This window comes from Heterodontus francisci, chromosome 24, assembly GCF_036365525.1.
Source record: "Heterodontus francisci isolate sHetFra1 chromosome 24, sHetFra1.hap1, whole genome shotgun sequence".
Lineage (NCBI taxonomy): Eukaryota > Metazoa > Chordata > Chondrichthyes > Heterodontiformes > Heterodontidae > Heterodontus > Heterodontus francisci.
The window spans coordinates 38,658,846-38,677,412 of record NC_090394.1 but is presented as its reverse complement, the minus strand read 5'-3'; the positions used below and the strand labels follow the sequence as shown (position 1 = coordinate 38,677,412).

Sequence of the window (18,567 nt, the reverse complement as noted above, 5' to 3'; positions counted from 1 at the left end):
AGCCACAGCTGACAACCTGTTATTGGTCTCCTGATAAATACCTGAGGTCCCAGATTCGGGCCATGCAGTCCTCCCCACCAGTGTACATCCAGCGCCCGTCCTCGTGGAACCCCACTGAGGTGATGTTTTTGCTGACCCCGTCGTAGTTGATGACTGGGTTTGGGTTGTTTGAATTCAGGTCGTACATTCGGATATGCTGGTACCCTACAAGATGAGCCAAAAAAGAAAACATGTCACTATGCCAGATGGCGCATACAACATGAGCACAGTCTACACTGCACAATTTGGCTCCAAGTCGAGCTCTGTGCTGTAAGACTGAGCAGCAAGAAAGTCCCGGTTCTGGAAAAAGTGGACACAAAAACTAGGCAGAACAAGATGTATTGGGGCTTTCTCTGGCTAGGCATTAACGCCACTCACTTTCATCTTTCAGGAAAATTAAGAGTTTCAGGGCACAAGTAAAAAAATTCACCAGCCTTGAACAATATGAGGGATTAGAAAAGACATTCCTCCCTTCCTTCCCCCTCCCATAGGGGAGAGGATATGTAGACCTTAGTATCCCTAATATTGGGAATGATGCGTGCTTCAGATTCTATTTCCATTTCAACTACAAAGGAGTAAAGTCAAACTGTGCTTGGACTTCCACGATTAATAAGGAATTCAATAACCATGCATTTCAGTGTGGTATTTGGTGCAGGGGTCATGACCCACAGGGCTGACCAATAAAATGTCATGGTAGATGAAGTGAACATGTTGTCAGGCAAACGCCCCACCTGCCAAGACTGAGGTACACATGATTTCATCACATGAACATTAAAACTTAAAATTGCAAGCCCCTGGCTGGAAGGACATTTGCATAGTACCAGAGTTGAAACAAAGGAACTAGTCCTGCCCCAATACACAGAAGAGACCTGGTCAAACCAGTCACGTGACCACCTGCTGGCCAACTAGAGGAGTTTTAAACCAGAAAAACAGAAATTGAACTCAGAAAGCTGCGTGCTCATGGACTGAGAACATCTCCTCTCCTGTCTGCCCTCATCTCGCTCTCACCAGCTTCGGAAACCATTGAAGACACATAAACTCCAAGAGAGAAAAGTCTCCAACATGAACAAGGTTTAAGAAGAATACTGGGCCCCAACGAAACGCAAGACTATATCTTCAATCAAGGACTACAGCGAGCTTGAAAAACAGTAACAAGATATTGCCTCAAACTATTCTACTTATCTTTTCTTCTGCTTTTTTCTGTCCCTATTTGCATGTGTGTATCGTGTGTGCATGCTAGCGTGGGCACGTCGTATATCCGTAGGTGTTAACCGTATTAGAGTTTAAGGTTTAATAAATTTCATTTTTTTCTTCTTTAAACCAAAGAAAGCCTGTTTGTTCTCATTTCTTTGCCTTATAATTGGAAACCTGTGAACAAGAATTCACAAAGCGGGAGCTCAAAACACTGTGTTTAAAATTACAGTAAGACCAAGTGAAGACAGCAACAGACCCATAGACGCCTTTCTCACCTGGTCGTAACAATGTGCTTGCCACTCTGCTTACCTGCTGCTGCGATCATACTGCGGTCTGGGGTGATTTCCAAGGCATTCACCTGCTGGGAACTTTGTTAAGGAAGCAGGAATATAAAATAATTCACAGGCCCAGTTCCTAGCACAAATGAAAATTTCACTGGTGCCTTCTCTTCTGTGTGACGATTGGTGGTGGAAGAGGAATCCTCGGTCACACTACACGATGCAGCTGAGCACGTCTCTGAGCACTCAGATGCAAATTAACAGTCACAAGTTGCCACAGGACAGCAAGGGGAAGGCATACACACAGAGTTGTACAGGTTTAGACCTATTCTCACCATGAGGATGAGGTGGGATGAATGCTAAAAACATTATGAGAATTAAGAAACAAGGGAAAACAGAATGAGAGGGAAAATGGAATGCTGCAAATCTGTAATAGGAATAGAGAATACTGGAAATTCACTCTAGATTCAGCTGTGCATCAAAACCTGCTTCTATTTCCGTTTTTCTTTCTACCTATTGACGGAACACAGAGTGAAATTGCTTTGATTCATTTAAAAGCAGAGTCCAGCCTCAAGAAGCCTCCTGCAATATTAAAATGCAAGGGGGCTTCCTGCAATGAGTGCTGAATTATGCATATTTTTGACATTTAAGTACATAACCAAGCACATTGTCCGCTGTCATTAAAAAAAATGAAGCATCAACCAAGGCTCATCCCTATATAACTGTAGTCACTGTTTACACAGCAAAGTAAGCATCGCTCACTGTGTAAATGTATTGAATTGCTGTTTATCAGATCACTATGTAATTGCACAGAGATGCACAGAGCGAGAGCAGGAGAGAGAGCGAGCGGGCGAGGGGGAGCGCGAGCGAGAGAGAGCGCGCGCGAGAGAGAGAGCGAGAGCATGAGCGCCTAAGTTTGCAACCATAGATTATTAGTAACTTGCCCTTTGTCTCCATAAAGTCAATTCACAACAAAGCTTTGCTGCCAAGTCTTTTCCTGCCTTAGAAGGGGGGCATAAATTCCTAAAATCTTACAATCAGTAAGGGGGAACCAGTGCATGTAGTGCATTTGTTTTTCAAAAAGCATTCGATAAGGTGCCACAAAATTAGGACTCATGGGATTTGGAATAATAGATTTGCACGGGTTGAGGATTGGTTAAATCACAAAACACAAGAGAGTGGGAATGAAAGTGATATTTTCAAGTTGGCAAGCTGTAACTAGTGGGGTAGGGCAAGGATCAGTATTTCGGCATTGGCTATTTACAAGTGAGCTGACTGAGTGTAACGTACCCAAGTTTGCAGATGATGCAAAGTCAAGTGGGAAATTAAGCAGTGAGGAAGACGCAAAGAGGCTGCAGAGAGACATAGGTTCGGTGAGTGCGCAAGACATGGCAGATACAATACAATGTGACAGAGTGTGAAGTTACCCAATTGCATGGAGAAATTAAACAGAATATTTTTTGAATGGTGAGAGAGTACAAAACGTTTGCATTCAGAGAGACCTGGATGCCCTTGTAGATGAATCACAGAAAGCTAAAATACATGTACAACCATACCTTACAGCAAACTACTCCATCACCAACTCTAGGTATGTCCTGTCCTACCAGCAGGACAGGCCCACCAGAGGTGCCAGTAGAGCGGTACACAGTTGGGAGGGAGTGGTCCTGGGAGTCCTCAACATTGATTCCAGACTCCAGGAAGATTCATAAATCAGGTCAAATGTGGGCAAGGAAACCTCCTGCTGATTACCACCTACCATCCTCCCTCAGCTGATGAATCAGTGCTCCTCCATGTTAAACACCGCTTGGAAGAAGCATTGAGGGTAGCAAGGGGATAGAATGTACTCTGGTTGATGTACATTGACGTCCTCCAACAAGAGTGGCTCGACAGTCCAACTACTGACCAAACTAGCCGAATCCTGAGGGACATATCTGCCAGAGTGGGCCTGTGGCAGGTGGTGAGAAAACCAAGAGGGAAAAACCAACATGACACAGATGTATCTGTCTATGACTGTAATGATAGGAGTGACTACTGCACAATCCTTATGGAGAAAAAGTCCCATCTTCATACTGTGGATACCCATCATCGCGTTTGTGTCACTGCCACAATGCTAAATGGGACAGATTCAGAACATATCTAACTGGGTATCCATGAGGCGCTGTGGGCCATCAGCAGCAGCAGAATTGTATTCCACCAATCTATAACCTCATGGCCTGGCATATCCCTCACTCGACCACTAGCATCAAACCAGGAGACCAACCCTGGTTCAACAAGAAGTGTAGGAGAGCATGCCAAGAGGAGCACCGGGCATACCTAAACATTTGATGCCAACATGGTAAAGCTACAACACAGGGGTACATGACTGCTAAAAAGCAGAAGAAGCATGCTATAGGTAAAGCTAAGCAATCCCACAACCAAAGGATCACATCAAATCTCTGAAGTCTTACCACATGCAGTCGTGAATGGTGGTAGACAATTAAACATCTAATCAAAGAAGGAGGATCCACAAACATCCCCATCCTCAATGATGCCTCAGCCTAGCACGTCAGTGCAAAAGACAAGGCTGAAGCATTTGCAACCATCTTCAGCCAGAAGTGCCGACAGGATGATTCCATCTTGACCTCCTCCCAAGGTCCCCATCATCACAGACGCCAGTCTTCAAACAATTTGATTGACTTCAATGATATCAACAGCTAAAGGCACTGGATACAGCAAAGGCTATGGGCCCTGACAACATATCAGCTGTAGTATCGAAGGCTTGTGCTCTAGAACTAGCCAAGCTGTTCCAGGACAGCAACAGTAGCAATTACCCAACAATGTGGAAAATTACCCAGGCATGTCCTGTCCACAAAAAGCAGGACAAATCCAATCTGGCCAATTACCACTCCATCAGCAAATTGGTGTAAGGTGTCGTCAACAGTGCTATCAAGTGGCACTACTCATCAATTACCGGCTCACTGATGCTCAGTTTGGGTTCCACCCAGGCCTAGACCTCATTACAGCTTTCCTCCAAACATGGACAAAAGAATTGAATTCCAGAGGTGAGGTGAGAGTGATGGCCCTTGGCATTAAGGCAGCATTTGACCACGTATGGCATCAAGGAGCCCTAGTAAGATTGAAATCAATGGGAATCTGAAGGAAAGCTCACTAGTGATTGGAGTCATACCTAGCACAAAGGAACATGGTTGTGGTTGTTGGAGGCCAATCATCTCAGCCCCAGGACATCACTGCAGGAATCCCTCCAGGTAGTGTCCTATGCCGAACCATTTTTGCTGCTTCATCAATGACCTCTCTAACATGAGGTCAGATGTGGGGATGTTCGCTGATGATTGCAACATTCAGTATCGTTTGCAACTCCTGAGATAATGAAGGAGTCTGTGCCGGCATGCAGCAAAACCTGCAGAACATTCAAGCTTGGGCTCATAAGTGGCAAGTAACATTTGCACTACACAAGTGCCAGGCAATGACCATCACCAACATTAAAGAACCTAACCATCTCCCCTTGACATTCAATGGCATTACCAACACTGAATCCCCCACCAATCACATCCTGGGGGTTGCCATTGTCCAGAAACTTAACAGGAACAGCCATATAAATGCTGTGGCTACAAGGGCAGGTTATAGGCTGGGCATCCTGCAGTGAATAACTCACCTCCCAATTCCGCAAAGCCTGTCCGCCCTACAAGGCGCACGTCAGGATTGTGATGGAATACAAACAAGAAATGCTGGAAATACTCAGCAGGTCTGGCAGCTGTGGAGAGAGAAGCAGAGTTAGCAGCCAAACGACTTGCAGGTTGATAAGTAAATTGGCCATTATAAACTGCCCCTAGTATAGGTAGGTGGTAGGGAAATATAGGGACAGGGGACAGGTGAGGATGTGGTAGGAATATGGGATTAGTGTAGGATTAGTATAAATGGGTGGTTAATGGTCGGCACAGACTCGGTGGGCCGAAGGGCCTGTTTCAGTGCTGTATCTCTAAATCTAAATCAGATCAAACGTTTCAGGTCAGTGACCCTTCATCAGAACTGGCAAAGGTTAGAAATGTAATAGGTTTTAAGCAAATAAAGCGGGGGTGGGGCAAAAGATAACAAAAGTAAAAGGTGTTGATAGGATAAGGTCACAGAGAATAACTGACCAGAAAGTCATGGAGCAAAGGCAAACGGTATGTTAATAGTGTGTTGAAAGAAAAAGCATTAGTGCAAAGAGGGTGTTAATGGACAGAAAAATGAACAGCCCTGGCCCAAAGCACAAACATGAAAAAAATGTGGGCAGGCACATGGTAAGAAAAAATGAATGATGAAACAAACTAAAATAAAATAAAAAGAAAAAAAAACTGGAAATAAAAAAGGGGGCCAGTCATGCTCTGAAATTATTGAACTCAATGTTTAGTCCGGCAGGCTGTAGCGTGCCTAATCTGTAAATGAGATGCTGTTCCTCGAGCTTGCATTGATGTTTACTGGAACACTGCAGCAAGCCCAGGACATATGTGTGGGCATGAGAGCAGGGGGCGTGTGTTGAAATGGCAAGGAACCGGAAGCTTGGGGTCATGCTGTTGCACTGAGCGGAGGTGTTCCACAAAGCAGTCACCCAATCTACATTTGGTCTCCTTAGTGTAGAGGAGACCACATTGTGAGCAGTGAATACAGTATACTAAATTGAAAGAAGTACATGTAAATAAATCGCTGCTTCACCTGAAAGTTGTGTTTGGGGCCTTGGATAGTGAGGAGAGGAGATAAAAGTGCAGGTATTACACCCCCTGCGATTGCACGGGAAGGGGACGAGGTGTTGGGGGTAATGGAGGAGTGCACCAGGAGATATAGATCCCTTCGGAATGCTGACAGGCAAGGTGATGGGAAGATGCGTTTGGTAGTGGCATCACGCTGGACATGGTGGAAATGGCGGAGGATGATCCTTTGGATGTGGAGGCTGATGGGGTGGAAAGTGAGGACAAGGGGAACCCTGTCGTGGCTCTGGGAGGGAGGGGAAGGGGTGAGGGTAGAGGTGCAGGAAATGAGACGGACATGGTTGAGGGCCCTGTCAATCACAGTGGGTGGGAATGCTCCATGACCTTCTGGTCAGTTATTCTGTGTGACCCTGTCCTATCAACACCTTGCCTTTTGTTATCTCTTGCCCCATCCCCGCTTTATTTGTTTAAAACCTATTACATTTCTAACCTTTACCAGTTCTGATGGTAACTGACCTGAAACGTTAACTCTGCTTCTCTCTCCAAGATTCTGCTAGACCTGAGTATTTCCAGCATTTCTTGTTTTTATTTCAGATTTGCAGCATCTGCAGTATTTTGCTTTTATATTATTGTGACGGAATACTCTCCACTCGCCTGGATGAGTGCAACTCCAACACTCAAGCTGACTACTTGATGGGCACCCCATCCAGCACCTTAAATATTCACTCCCTCCATAACTGCCGCACAGTAGCAAGATGCACTGCAGCAACTCAACAAGGCTCCTCTGACAGCATCTTCCACACCTGTGGCCTCTACCACCTAGATGAACAAGGGCAGCAGATGCATGGGACCACCACCACCTACAAGTTCCCTCCTAAGTCACACAATATCCTGGCTATAATCACTGTCGCTGGGTCAAAATCCTGGAACTCCCTCACTAACAGCACTGTGGGTGTACCTACCTCACATGGACTCCAGCTGTTCACCACCTTCTGAAGGGTAATTAGGAATGGGCAATAAATGCTTGCCTCGTTGGCGATGCTCACATCTCATGAAAGAATTAAAAAAATTAGGAAGGGAAATTTTTAAAAAACTTTTGTTACAAAGGGATCAGAGTATAAGAGTAAAGAAGTCTTACTACAACCATACAGGCGACAGGTGAGGCCACACCTGAAATAGTGTGGAAGATGCTGTTTTGGACTCCTTACCTAATAAAAGGTTATATTTGCCCTAGAGGGATTGCAATGAAGGTTTACTAAACTGGTTCCTGGGATGAGGGGTAATAAAAACAGAAAATGCTGGAAATACTTAGCAGCTCAGACAGCAGCTGTGGAGAGAGTAACTGAGTTAATGTTTCAGGTTGATGACCTTTCATCAGAACTGGGAAAAGTCAGAAATGTAATAGGTATGGAGCAAGTAAAAAGTGGGGGAGGGGGGTGAAAAAAAGAACAAAAGGGAAGGTCAGTGATAGGATGGAAGACAGAATAGATTAAATAACAGAACAATTGGTTGGATGAGGGGATTGTCCTATGAGAAATTGAGTAGACTAGGCCTATATACCCTGGAGTTTAGAAGAATGAGAGTTGATCTAATTGAATCATAAAATTCTTAAGGGATTTGACAGGTTAGGCACTGACAAAATGTTTCCCCTGGCTAGGGAATGTAGAACATAGGGTCACAGTCTCAGACTATGGGGTCAGCTGTTTAGGACTGAGATGGAGAAATTTCTTCATTTAAAAGTTTGTGAATCTTGGAATTTTGTACCCGAGAGAGCTGTGGATGCTCGTTGTTGAGTATATTCAAAACAGAGGTACTAAGGGAATTAAGGGATATGGGGAAAGTGGAGTTGAGGTAGATCAACCATGATCTTGTTGTATGGTGGGACAGGCTCGAAGGTTCAAATGGCCTACTGCAGATCCTATTTCTTAATTTCTTAAGTACTATTCAAATTCAAAGAAAGGGCATCAAAATACAACTCACTTAGGTGTTGTGAAGCATTATAATTTAAATAGAAGCTCCACGAATATAATCTATTTGAAAAGGGGCCCTTCAACCAAAAAGTTTGAGTAATACGATCTAACGGACAGCTCGCTGCGGAGACAGGAAATCTGATTATATTTAAACGTCTTAAAATTTTATTGATAGTGCTATGGAGGAATGATTATAAAACTACAAGACTTGAGCACCTAATCTAGGCTGACATTCCAGTGCAGTAATGAGGAAGTGCTGCACAGTTGGAGGTGCTGTCTTTCAGACAAGACATTAAACCAAGGCTCCACCTGCCCTCTCAGTTGGACCTGAAGGATCCCATGATATTATGTGAAGAGCGGGCGTGATCTCGTTGGTGTCCTGGCCAATATTTATCCCTTAACTAACATTGCTAAATCAAATTAATAGGTCATTCATTTCCATTGTTGCTTGTGGGACCTTGCTGTGCATAAATGGTCTGAAACCAAGCTGCAAGGATACAGAGTCCTGATGCTGCACAGTCCGGGTGCAGATGCCACTATGTGCCTGCCAGAAGCGGACGGTGTGATCGTAGCCAGCAGTGGCCAGGATGACAGGGTCGCTGCCCACTGTGCCCGGGCTTGTGTTCATGGTGGATCAGTCACACCTGCAACAAGAAAATATAGCAGCAATGCCAAACCTGCCAACCTTTGCCAGTACAGTATATAGTGCCACAGTATTAGACTAACCCAAAGGTTGTACCTTCAAATCATGTCAAACTGTAAAACGGAATTCAAAAGAATCTGGTTATGTGCGGGCTGCTGGATTGTAGTAAAAACCCAACTGATCTGGCAGTCGATCAATTATAACATATGGGCTCAGTCTGTCACTCTTCCCCATCCATTCCTCCCCCCTCCCCCCAGTATGGGCTCAGTCTGTCACTCTTCCCCATCCATCCCCCCTACCCCCAGTATGGGCTCAGTCTGTCACTCTTCCCCATCCATCCCTCCCCCCTCCCCCCAGTATGGGCTCAGTCTGTCACTCTTCCCCATCCCCCTCCTCCCCCCCCCCCCCAGTATGGGCTCAGTCTGTCACTCTTCCCCATCCCCCCCCCCAGTATGGGCTCAGTCTGTCACTCTTCCCCATCCCTCCCCCCCAGTATGGGCTCAGTCTGTCACTCTTCCCCATCCCTCCCCCCCAGTATGGGTTCAGTCTGTCACTCTTCCCCATCCCTCACCCCAGTATGGGTTCAGTCTGTCACTCTTCCCCATCCCCCTCCTCCCCCCCCCCCAGTATGGGCTCAGTCTGTCACTCTTCCCCATCCCCCCCCCCAGTATGGGCTCAGTCTGTCACTCTTCCCCATCCCTCCCCCCCAGTATGGGCTCAGTCTGTCACTCTTCCCCATCCCCCTCCTCCCCCCCCCCAGTATGGGCTCAGTCTGTCACTCTTCCCCATCCCCCCCCCCCAGTATGGGCTCAGTCTGTCACTCTTCCCCATCCCTCCCCCCCAGTATGGGCTCAGTCTGTCACTCTTCCCCATCCCTCCCCCCCAGTATGGGTTCAGTCTGTCACTCTTCCCCATCCCCCTCCTCCCCCCCCCAGTATGGGCTCAGTCTGTCACTCTTCCCCATCCCCCCCCCCCCCAGTATGGGCTCAGTCTGTCACTCTTCCCCATCCCTCCCCCCCAGTATGGGCTCAGTCTGTCACTCTTCCCCATCCCTCCCCCCCAGTATGGGTTCAGTCTGTCACTCTTCCCCATCCCTCCCCCTCCCCCCCAGTATGGGCTCAGTCTGTCACTCTTCCCCATCCCTCCCCCTCCCCCCCCCAGTATGGGCTCAGTCTGTCACTCTTCCCCATCCCTCCCCCCCCAGTATGGGCTCAGTCTGTCACTCTTCCCCATCCCTCCCCCTCCCCCCCCAGTATGGGCTCAGTCTGTCACTCTTCCCCATCCCCCCCAGTATGGGCTCAGTCTGTCACTCTTCCCCATCCCTCCCCCTCCCCCCCCAGTATGGGCTCAATCTGTCACTCTTCCCCATCCCTCCCCCCCCAGTATGGGCTCAGTCTGTCACTCTTCCCCATCCCTCCCCCCCAGTATGGGCTCAGTCTGTCACTCTTCCCCATCCCTCCCCCCCAGTATGGGTTCAGTCTGTCACTCTTCCCCATCCCTCCCCCCCCCAGTATGGGCTCAGTCTGTCACTCTTCCCCATCCCTCCCCCCCAGTATGGGTTCAGTCTGTCACTCTTCCCCATCCCTCCCCCCCAGTATGGGTTCAGTCTGTCACTCTTCCCCATCCCTCCCCCATCCCTCCCCCTCCCCCCAGTATGGGCTCAGTCTGTCACTCTTCCCCATCCCTCCCCCCCAGTATGGGTTCAGTCTGTCACTCTTCCCCATCCCTCCCCCCCAGTATGGGTTCAGTCTGTCACTCTTCCCCATCCCTCCCCCATCCCTCCCCCTCCCCCCAGTATGGGCTCAGTCTGTCACTCTTCCCCATCCCTCCCCCCCCCAGTATGGGCTCAGTCTGTCACTCTTCCCCATCCCTCCCCCCCAGTATGGGTTCAGTCTGTCACTCTTCCCCATCCCTCCCCCCCAGTATGGGTTCAGTCTGTCACTCTTCCCCATCCCTCCCCCATCCCTCCCCTTCCCCCCAGTATGGGTTCAGTCTGTCACTCTTCCCCATCCCTCCCCCCCAGTATGGGTTCAGTCTGTCACTCTTCCCCATCCCTCCCCCATCCCTCCCCTTCCCCCCAGTATGGGTTCAGTCTGTCACTCTTCCCCATCCCTCCCCCATCCCTCCCCTTCCCCCCAGTATGGGTTCAGTCTGTCACTCTTCCCCATCCCTCCCCCCCAGTATGGGTTCAGTCTGTCACTCTTCCCCATCCCTCCCCCTCCCCCCAGTATGGGCTCAGTCTGTCACTACTCACTCGCTCACACACCCACCCGACGCCCTTGGATCTGCACCTCCACGGCTACCGACTATAAACAGCCGAACCAGGGTAGAATTCCCGGTCCCTGCTTCATTTCCCTCTCTGCCAGCTTTAACTCACCGCTCGACCTGCTCCAACTCTAGGTGTGTCCGCCGGTCCCTCCGTCGAAATCCGCCGACTTGCCGCAGCGCCCACTAACATTTGGTCCGTCGGAGCAGCGCGTTCCGCCCTCCCCCAACAGTGTTAAAGATTAATCCCTTGGAATCTCTGCTGGGAATTTTTGCTGCTGGACTTTGGGTTTTGGGACGTTTATTAGTTTAAAATGCCCCTCCACACCATAGTTACATTTTTTGGGTATCAAACCAACTGATCTGGACCTCTACTGAACTGAAGTCATAAAGAACCCAATTCAGTGCAGGATGCTGAGACACAGTCTTGCACGCAATGAGTTCAGACAAAAATCACAAATTTCGTTTGAAATAGCATGACTCTTAGCAGCAAAATCAGAATAACGTGTTTAGTTTGTTTGCTATCTGTGTCGCTGTTATTAATTGTAAATGTCACTGCCAACATTTTTCTGATTTTCCAGAACAGACTGTGCCTCTCAGTAATCAGTATTATTATTTGATGCATCAGAGCCAATACGCTAGTCCTTCTAAACCCAACTTGACATCAAATTTACCCAGTCTGCCATCCAGCATTCAGGTATCAGGCATATTCAAAGCACATAAATAATAATGTAGAGAGGATGACAAAAGAAAATAGGCAATTAGAAAGGCAAAGTGCAAATATGTAATGACACCCAGGAGACTCATGACAAATGTCAGGACATGTGGATTCACGGGTAGCAGAACATATAGCGAGATGGCTACAAAACAGAAAACGGAGATTAGGGGTTAAATGAAGATTCTCAGACTGGCAAAAAGTGGGAAGTAGTGTCCCACAGGGATCCATGCTGGGACCACTGTTGTTCACCATATACAGAAATAACAGACTCAGAAATTGGAGGTATAGTCAAAATTTGTAGATGATATCAAATTGGGGAAGGTGTGGGGGGGGGGGGGGGGGGGCGCATAGTTTAGATAAGGACATGAAAGACTACACCAAAATACAGGAAGACGTAAACAGACTTGCAGAATGGGTAGTGAAATGGCAAATTAAAATTCAATATAGAAGTGTATGAGGTAGTCAGTTTTGATGGGAGGTGTAGAATTAAATTGGGTAGAGGAGCAAAGAAATCTGGGAATATAGATATATAAATCACTAAAAGTAGCAACACCAAGTTGAGAACATTATTGTTACGAGCTCATAGAACAACAGTCTTGCTTGTACTGTGTCTTTATTGAACTGACCTTGTGATGGCTGCCTACAGTGAATGCCTCATGGTAGAGGTTATATGACTATGGCAAGCCGGGAGGCACATTAGTACAGTATTGCATTTCTATTCCAAACATCCCCCTTTTCATACAAAAAAAATTTGCATGCATTATCATTTCCACTCTGAGTTGCCCAAGTTACCCACTCTGCACACAACGGTTCTCATGCATTAACAGTTCATTATTCTCATCAGTCTCTGCACATGCATTGCACACATAGTCTTTAAATCATGCCTGTCTCTTAATGGTGCGTGTGCGCTTGTCGTTGGCTGTTCACCTGGGTGATTTTCCTTCTTCAGGGTGTCATTCCCGTGTCACTTGTTGCCGCAGTAACTGCTGTTGTTCCATTTCCATTGTTGGGGTGCTTTGGACTACTGGGACTGATGGTTGTTCTGTGGTCTGTGCAGATGGTGAGTTCACATCTTCCTGATCAGCCTTCTGCAGTGTTTGGCCAGTAGAGCACTTCTCTTGCCTTTCTCAGACTTGACTCAATTCCTTGGTGGTTTGCATGGATGCGCTTTAGCATCTCTCCTCTCAACTCCTTAGGGATAATGACTCTATTTCCTTTGTAAACAATGCCATCTTGGGCTGTCTCTTGCAAGTAGGTGTGGATAAAAATGTTCACAAGCAATGGCAATGGCCAGGCACTCTTTCTTGATCTGAGCATAACGTCGTTCCATTTGCATTAACGCCCTGGATACAAATACAACCAGTTGTTCTTGCTGCATTAGGATTGCTCCAAGTCCTGTCTTACTGCAGGGTGACTTCATCTTTTACATCATAGTATTTCAGCACTGGTGTTGCAGTCATTAGCTCAATTTTAGTGAACACTGCTTCTTGTTCTGTGCCCCAATATCACTGCACATCCTTGGCAGTGAGTTGGCGTAATGGTTCACACTCCGACGACACATTGGGAAAGAATTTTGCCAAATAGTTGACGAAAACAACAAATTGTTGCACTGCTTTTACATGTGTTGGTCGCCACATTGCTACTACTGCTCTCACCTTTTTGGGATCGGGTGAAGACCTTTTGCTGTCAGTACATGACCTATGCAATTGCTAATTGCAATTTTTTCTAGTTCATCTTCAGGTTCATCTGCCGAGCTCTATCTAGCAGTCGCACTAGATTTTGATCATGGTCAGCAATGGCTTCTTCCATTGTGTCTCCGCATCCATAAACTAGCAGATCATCCACTATAGCTTCCACTCTGGGAAGATCACTAACTATCTCATGCTATGTCGATACTCCTCTGGAGTCGTAGAAATGCCAAAAGGGCATGTGCAACCATCTGTATCTCCCAAACGGCATCCAGGATGTGGTTAGAAAACTGTTGCTTTCATCCAGCTTCACTTGCTAGTAACCATCCTTCGCATCTCGGGTAGTGAAGATTTTTGCCTTTGCAAGTTGTGGCAAAATTTCTTTAATGGTTGGCATAGGGGTAGTGAGATCTCTTCAGAGATTTATTTCGATTCTTTGGGTCGATGCAAACTCTCAGCTTTCCAGTTGTTTCACTGCTACCATGCTGTTAATCCATTCTGTCGGGGTTGGCACTTGATTACACCTTTCTTTTCCAGCTCTTCTATCTTGTCTTTCAGGCTGGCCTTGAGGGCAGCTGGAACTTTCCCTGGACAGATGCTGAATTGGTCTTACCCTCTCATCTACTTCGAGATGATATTCTTCAGGAAGACATCCTAAACCTGTCAACACATCATTGTACTGCTCTAGGATCTGTTCCGCAGTCAATGGTTGAGTGCGCTGCTCCACATTGCAAATCTCTTTTTGTACATTGAGGGTTACCAGTCCAAGCTTTAGACTTGCTCCGGCTGAGATGAGTGGCTTTTACTTGCCGTCTATGATCTGGAACTCCAGATCTTCATTCTTGCCATTGCATTGGGCTTTCAGAGTAACTTGTCCTCTTGGCACTAGTATGGTGCCATCATATAGCCTTAACCTTACTTTCGAGGGCTTCATTTTTGGATCACCATGTTGAACCACTTTGCACAGGTCTGTGCACCATTGTCTATCTGACACTTGATGTTGACTTGATATTCTCCTTCTGCAGTCATCATTCCAACAGTCACAAACCATTTATCACCTATCGACCTGACTGAACCAACCTGTTGTATGGTGTATAGTGATTCGTCAGAATCTTCAGCTAACATCTCTCCAGTGGCCATCCATACCTGCTTGTTGTGCTTCCTTCTAGCCAAACACTTGTGCACAAAATGATTCAGCTTCTTGCAGTGAGAACACTGTTCTCCCCACGCTGAATATGCCTTGTTTTCCTTTGTGTGATGTCCTCCGCAGTATTAGCATCCTGCCTTTGATCTTTGTGCCCTTTCAGCCTGGAATGTCTATCAGCATAATGCAAGACCTGATCTGTTCTGCTATGAATACCTGAAGTGCTGTAACGTGCAAGGCTCGGACCAGGTCTGGAAGGTGGGATTAGATTGGGCGACTAGTTTTTTTCAGCCGGCACAGACACGATGGGCTGAATGGCCTCTTTCTGTGCCATAACTTTTCCATGGTTCTAGGAATATGCTCTAGCTGTTGATTTACAACCTCAGTGCTTCTACACACGTCAATCGCTTTCCTTAGAGTAAGTTTCTCCTCTCTCAGTAGACATGCTCTGACTGCAAGATCTCATGCCTACTACAATCCTGTCTTTAATTAGATCATCTTTTAGTTGTGCAAATTCACAGGATTCTGTGAGCTATATTAATGCAGTCACATATTGATCAATGGACTCTTTTTCACCTTGGGCCTTAATATTGAACACATACCGTTCATAGGTTACGTTCAATTGGGGTTCAAAGCGTGCCTTCAAGGCTTTCAAAATTTCTGCTGTCCTTTTTTTTGTGCTTAGGAGAGATTTAGGGTTGAATACATTTTGTAACAGTCTCTCCCCACCAGTGATAAAAGTGTAGCTACTTGTAGCTGCTCTGGTTTGTTAATTAAACCTGTTGCAATTCCATAATTTTGCCACTGAGTGGAAAAACTGCCAGTCTGTTTCATATAACCTTTCATTTTGACCGGCACCAGGAGAAGAAAATTTGCAGCCAGTGTGTCTTACCCAGTGCTTTCAGCTGTAGCCTGCTTCTTTGTTGCTTTTCTGTGACTTCCTGTGGTTTTTAGCAGCTCTGAACATTCCTGTGTTCCTCTTTTAGTAGCTGTGCTTCTATACAGCTCTTCAACACTCAATCTCAGCTCCACTCTGACATCATGTTACGAGCTCACAGGACAACAGTCTTGCTTGTACTGTGTCTTTATTGAACTGGCATTGTAATGGCTGCCTGCAGTGAGTGCCTCATGGTAGAGGTCACATGACTATGGCAAGCCAGGAGGCACATCAGTGCAGTATTGCATTTCTATCCCAAACAGTTATAAAGAGAACAAACAAAGTACTGGGGTTGATTTTAGAGAATTAGAATACAAAAGCAAGGAAGTAATCTTAAATTTATATATAACCTTTGTTAAACAACACTTGGAACACTGTGTGCAATTCTACACACTACAAAACTTATATCAATGCACTGGTCATGTTGCAGAAAAAAATTACATGTATGCTACCAGAATTGGAAGGACACCACTATCAGAAAAGATTGAGCAGGCTGGAGCTATTTTCTCTGGAAAAGAGAAGACGAAGAGGAAACATACAATCATAGAAAATTACAGCACAGGAAGAGCTCATTTGGCTTGCCTTGCCTGTGCCAGCTCTTTGAAAGAGCTGCTATCTCTGTGGAGAGGGAGAAACAGATCCCTTGCAGACCACTGCATATTTCTCTTCAGTCATAAAAACATCCATTCACCACCACTCTCTACCTCCTATCCCTTAGCCAATTATGTAGCCACGTTAACATCGTCCCTTTAATCCCATGTGCTTCCACCTTCCGAATAACTCTGTTATGTAGTACTTTATCATATTCTTTTTGAAAGTCCATAGAAACAACTACTACTGCAGCACTTTCATCAACCCTCCGACTATCCCTCATTAACCCATGCTTCTCCAGATCGGGTGAACGCTTTGCGAAACCCCTCCGCTCAGTCCACAAGCATGACCCCGAGCTTCCGTTTGCTTGCCATTTTAATTCACCCCCATTCTCTCATGCCCACATTTCTGTCCTTGGCCTGCTGCAATGTTCCAGCGAAGCTCAACAAAAACTTGAGGAACAACACCTTATCTTCCGATTAAGCATTCTACAGCCTTCTGGACTCAACACTGAGTTCAACAAATTCAGAGCATGATTGCCTTTTATTTATTTATTTATTTAATTTTTTAAACCATGTGCCTGTCTTAAACATGTTTGTGCTTTTGTACAGAGCTATTCATTATTCTGCCATTAACACTCTCTCTGGACTAATTCTTTGTCTTTTACTACAACTATTACCACTCCCTTTGCCTTTTGTCCCATGACATCTCTGTCATTTAATCTCACCTGTTTTCTGCCCTATCACACACCGTCCATTTTGTTCTTCTTCCCTCCCCTCACCCCTTCCACTTTCTCAAAGCCCATTATATTTATAACCAATGCCAGTTCTGATGAAAGGTCATCAACCTGAAACATTAACTCTGTTTCTCTCTCCACAGATGTTTCCAGGCCTGCTGAGTATTTCCAGCACTTTCCGTTTTTATTTCAGATTTCCAGCCCCCTTTTATTTTACTGCTTCCTTCCTCATTGGGCTAGAAAAATACTAATTAAGAAAGTTCTCCTGTACGTATTTTAGGAATTCTTCAACCTCTATGCCCTTTACTGTGCTTCCACTCCCCCCCAACCCCCAATCTATATTCGGGTAATTTATGTCCCCTACTATTACTGCTCTGTTTAATTTCTCTGAAATTTGTCTACAGATTTGTTTTTCTATCTCATTCCCACTGTCATTAAATCAGTGACAAGGGTGGCGCTGTTGTTGTTTGGCAAACTGACCTCTACTGTGCGGCGCTGAACGCCAACTCCCTGACACCTCCTCCTATCTCTGGACCATGACTTTGTCACTGAACATCAAATTGTTGTTTCCCAAACTGTCACTGACCTCACCTCCTCTGGAGATCTTTCCTCCACTTCCTCCAAACTCATAGTCCCCAACCATGCGCAGCCCACATCTACCTCTTTTTCAAGATTCAAAAACAGAACTGCCCTGCGAGACTCAACATTGCAGTTTGTTCTTGCCCCACGGAACTGATTTCTTCCAATCTCGATTCTCTTTTTCCTCCCCTTGTCCGGTCTTTTTCCACCTACATCCATGACTCTTCTGATGCCCTTCACCACTTCCAACAGTTTCCAATTTCCTGACTCTAACTGTCTCCTTTCTGTCATGTACATCCAATCTCTTTAGACTCCGTCCCCCAACAGGATGGCCCGAGGGCTCTCTGCTTCTCCCTTGAATGGAGGCCCAACCAGTCCCCATCCACCACCACACTCCTCCACTTGACTGTGAACTTGTTCTTACGTTGAACAATTTCTCCTTTGACTCCATTCACTTTCTCAAAATAATAGGTGTTACTATCGAAACCCATATGGGTCCTAGCTATGCCTGCCTTTTCATGGGGTATGTGGAATATACTTTGTTCCAATCCTACTCAGGGTCCCTCTCTCACTTCTTTTTCTAGTAAATTAATGATTGTATCGGTGCCATTTCCTGCTGTCGTCCAGAACTGGAAAGTTTTTCATCAATTTTGCTTCCAATTTCCACCCTTCCTTCACCATCACATGATTCTTCTAATTCGTGCATGGGATGTGAGCATCGCTGGCAAGACCAGCATTTATTGCCCACCTCTAATTACCCTCATGAAGGGGGAAGTGAGCTACCTTCTTGAACCGTTGCAGTCTGCGTGATGTAGGTACACCCACAGGACTGTTAGGTAGGGAGTTCCAGGATTTTGATCCAAGATAATGAAGGAACAGTTGATATATTTCCAAATCAGGATGGTGTGTGATTTAGAAGGGAACTTGCACATGATGGTGTTCCCATGTGCCTGCTGCCATTGTTATTCTAGGTGCTGTTGAGGAACCCTTAGCGAGTTGCTGCAGTGTATCTCCTAAATAGTATACACTGCAGCCACAGTCCGCCAGTAGTAGAGGGAGTGAATGTTTATGGTGGTGGATGCAGTGCCAATTAAGTGGCT

General features: G+C 46.1%; 1 protein-coding gene across 6 annotated transcripts in view; it reads right to left on the bottom strand.

Moving 5' to 3' along the window:
- The window catches only part of mlst8 (MTOR associated protein, LST8 homolog (S. cerevisiae)), a 33,505-nt gene extending 22,213 nt beyond the window's left edge, over nt 1-11,292 (bottom strand). The window contains exons 1-4 of one of the 6 annotated variants that reach the window (XM_068056825.1): nt 11,187-11,292; nt 8,666-8,810; nt 1,543-1,594; nt 42-204 (exon numbers count right to left, since the gene is read on the bottom strand). In XM_068056825.1, the coding sequence (XP_067912926.1) occupies nt 42-204; nt 1,543-1,594; nt 8,666-8,794 (344 nt within the window). In that variant the 5' untranslated portion in view covers nt 8,795-8,810; nt 11,187-11,292. Of the gene's footprint in view, nt 1-41; nt 205-1,508; nt 1,595-5,163; nt 5,252-8,665; nt 8,811-8,905; nt 8,968-11,063; nt 11,162-11,186 lie in introns of those variants that run through there. The other 5 variants (XM_068056830.1, XM_068056829.1, XM_068056828.1 and 2 more) reach the window with 5 other exon arrangements.
- Nucleotides 11,293-18,567: the final 7,275 nt, after the last annotated feature.